We start from the raw sequence: 3,178 nt of genomic DNA on the forward strand, positions 1-3,178 counted from the left end.
TTCCTCTCTGTCTCTGTGTGTGTGTGTGTGTGTGTGTGTGTGTGTGTGTGTCTTTCAGAGCCGCCCCTCGCCACGCCAAAATGCACCGAACAACCAGAATCAAAATAACCGAGCTAAACCCCCATCTCATGTGCGTGCTCTGCGGCGGGTACTTCATTGATGCAACAACCATCATAGAGTGCCTCCACTCCTGTAAGTACGATCGAGCGCTTCGCGTTGTTCGCCCGCCACTTCCCACCTTTCCCGGCATCCCGGGAACACCAAAAAAACCAAACCCCCAAGCCCAAACCCCCCGAGCTGCTAGGAACCGCCGCCCCTCCGCCTCCCCGACGGGCTGGGAAATAGGTGGCCCGGCCGCGGCGCACTTTTTCTGACGACGTCCCTTCGGTCTTTGTTAAAGTAATAATATATGTACTCTAAGCGTCTCCTTTTCATGGTAATTGCAGCTTATTTGGGTATTTGTTTAGCTTAAGCAGCGCGTTGCTGACAATGGACGATCTGCTCTAGCTTGCATAGTTTAGAAAATCGCACCTCTATCTATGCATATCTGAGCGTCACCTACGACCATCGCTAAAAGGCTTTCGTGTTTGACTTTACAGTCTGTAAGACCTGTATCGTGCGTTACTTGGAGACCAGCAAGTATTGTCCTATCTGTGATGTCCAAGTTCACAAAACTCGACCGCTTTTGAATATAAGGTAGGAGAAAGATGCGATGCGCGCCCTGCATCTCTTATTTTACTTTATATGGGGAGACCAGCAGCAGTCCTCTCGATGTTATCTCTTCGTCTGCGATTTAAATCTGAAAGGACTTGTCAATTTACAAGCTAACTCGTGTGTATGCTCCCTCTTTGGAGTTTTGTCATTGATTGAAACCGAGGATTTCTCTGGATTCAGACAGAAAGTTTTTGTTGTCTTTTTTTTGCATATGCCAACCATTGATGCAGTGCCCCTTCCCTCTCCCCCACTCTCATGTGTACCACCCCGACAGGTTTTGCCTCTGCTTTCTTTATCTCCCAGACGTGCTTCACCCCAGCCGTAGCTCTAGTCATGAAAACTCTTGCTGAAACTTTCCAAGCTAAGAGGCAAAAGCCTTTAAAGCATGCTACTCCTTTCAGAAATGTTTTTCTTATCAGCGTACTCTTTGCTCTCTTCATTTTCTAAGGAGGACATGTAGTTTTTAAGGCCTCCCTTCAGTCCGAGAAAATTATTTTTTGGCTGTGGGAGCACAGATGAGTTTTGCTTTATAGAGGTGTTTAGAGCAGTGTTAGTTTGATTACAAGGTCTTGTAAGTTAACTTTTTATGACTAGCCTTCCACTTTGTAGAAGATGCCTCACTGTTGTGAAAGATTAGAAATGAGGAGCTGCTGCTTGGATTAAAATATGGCTTCATGTGCTTAATTTTATGTTTTGGGGTTGTTCTTTTTTCAGGTCAGATAAAACTCTCCAAGATATTGTATACAAGCTAGTACCAGGCCTTTTCAAAAGTAAGTAGTTAAATCGGTGTTCTTTTCTGAGGAGTGGAAAAACAAAACCAGAACTGCTCTCCTGTATCAATACCAGGAGTTACAGAGTATATACTAAAATAAAAATATATGCTTTTCCATCTAGATGAAATGAAAAGAAGAAGGGATTTTTATGCTGCTCATCCGTCGGCTGATGGTAAAAGCTTCTCCTTTGCAACTTTTATCAAATGTAGCATTGACCTAGATGCTTTACTGTTTTCTTTTTAACTTACAAATTATGTATTACTGTGACAGAATTTTAATAAGTAAATTCAGCATAATAAAAGTTTATTGTTTTACAGTTAGGTAGTTTTAATTCATAATCTTACTATGGAGATTTTTTTTTTCTTGTTACTGAGAATTGCCATTCTTCCTGATTTGAATTTCAAAATGTAAATTATTGTGGAAATTTCTGCGCAGCTGCCAATGGCTCTAATGAAGACAGGGGAGAAGTGGCTGATGAAGACAAAAGAATTATAACAGACGACGAGATAATAAGCTTATCCATTGAATTCTTTGACCAGAATAGGCAAGTTCCAGAATGGCAATATTTTATGTTTACCTGACTGATAGCAGCTATATTTATTATTTGTTGTAATTGTTTCATTTCTTCTCACAGACTGGAACGAAAAGGAAATAAGGAGAAAGAAAAATCAAAGGAAGAGGTAAGTAACTTTTCCTTACTCTAGAGGAAACGTAACACACACACAAACATCTTTGGGGCAGGTTTGTAGCTGAAAAAAACCATATAGGTATGTGTATCTAGAACAATAGAAGCAATACACACCTCTTGTTATGGTGCTGGGTACCAGAGAGGTCAAACATCTTCATACAGCTGTTTATGTAAACAACTTTTAAAAATAAAAAATACCCACAGTGTTACTTTTAAAGCAGAATTTGATTTTTTGTCAGATTCTGCAATAATTTGTTTATTAATTAATTTTAAAAATCAATACATAATACATAATACATACATATTTTAAGAAGATATTTACTGTGAGATAAAAATCTTGATGTATAAAATTAGTTGTATTTTTATTTACTTATTCTGGAACTGTAATTTACCACTTATTTCTGTTGCTCCTTATAAGGCAGCAGAAATTGTTATATTATAATTCATAATTTAATATAAAGTGCATTTAAAAAAAAATAAACATAAAATGTTAGAATACAACTTTGGTGGGAATACTTGCTTGTTCTCAGTAGACTGATTTTCTTTGCCATCAGGTGAATGACAAAAGATACTTACGCTGCCCAGCAGCAATGACAGTGATGCATCTAAGAAAGTTCCTGCGGAGTAAAATGGATATACCTAACACTTTCCAGGTACCTACAGGGAAAGGGTGATTTTCTTAAAAATCAGATTTGCTATTTTAAGCCTGCTAATGCTGGTTAGCACTAATTTTCTCATTACAGCCAGTTGCAGCAAGTGCTAACTAGTGAGTGTTTCTGGTGTGTACAATTGATGGAACTATGAACATTATTTTAAAAATAATCAGTCTGGAGTGTTTGGTGACACTCTTTTTTTAGTGGAGCAAATATCGAGGAGTCAAGAAATTGCTCCTCAACGTATTTAAAACATATCTAATTGTTGTGAAAATTCCCTGTTCTCTGCTGGCTTTGGTGTGGCATTTTTTGCATTTTCTGATAAATGTGGTAAGGGGGTGGGGGGGTGG

At 38.7% G+C, this 3,178-nt stretch overlaps 1 protein-coding gene across 1 annotated transcript in view; it reads left to right on the forward strand.

Moving 5' to 3' along the window:
* The window catches only part of LOC113477190 (polycomb complex protein BMI-1-like), a gene marked incomplete at its 5' end in the record, with an annotated part of 11,163 nt that overhangs the window by 7,119 nt on the left and 866 nt on the right, over positions 1-3,178 (forward strand). The window contains 7 exons of the mRNA XM_026843391.1: positions 71-192; positions 600-696; positions 1,429-1,484; positions 1,609-1,659; positions 1,923-2,031; positions 2,122-2,167; positions 2,730-2,828. Coding sequence (XP_026699192.1) covers positions 71-192; positions 600-696; positions 1,429-1,484; positions 1,609-1,659; positions 1,923-2,031; positions 2,122-2,167; positions 2,730-2,828 — 580 coding nt within the window. The remainder of the gene's footprint in view (positions 1-70; positions 193-599; positions 697-1,428; positions 1,485-1,608; positions 1,660-1,922; positions 2,032-2,121; positions 2,168-2,729; positions 2,829-3,178) is intronic.

The sequence above is a fragment of the Athene cunicularia genome (assembly GCF_003259725.1).
Source record: "Athene cunicularia isolate RWA chromosome 2 unlocalized genomic scaffold, athCun1 chr2_part1, whole genome shotgun sequence".
In the NCBI taxonomy this organism is placed as follows: Eukaryota; Metazoa; Chordata; class Aves; order Strigiformes; family Strigidae; genus Athene; species Athene cunicularia.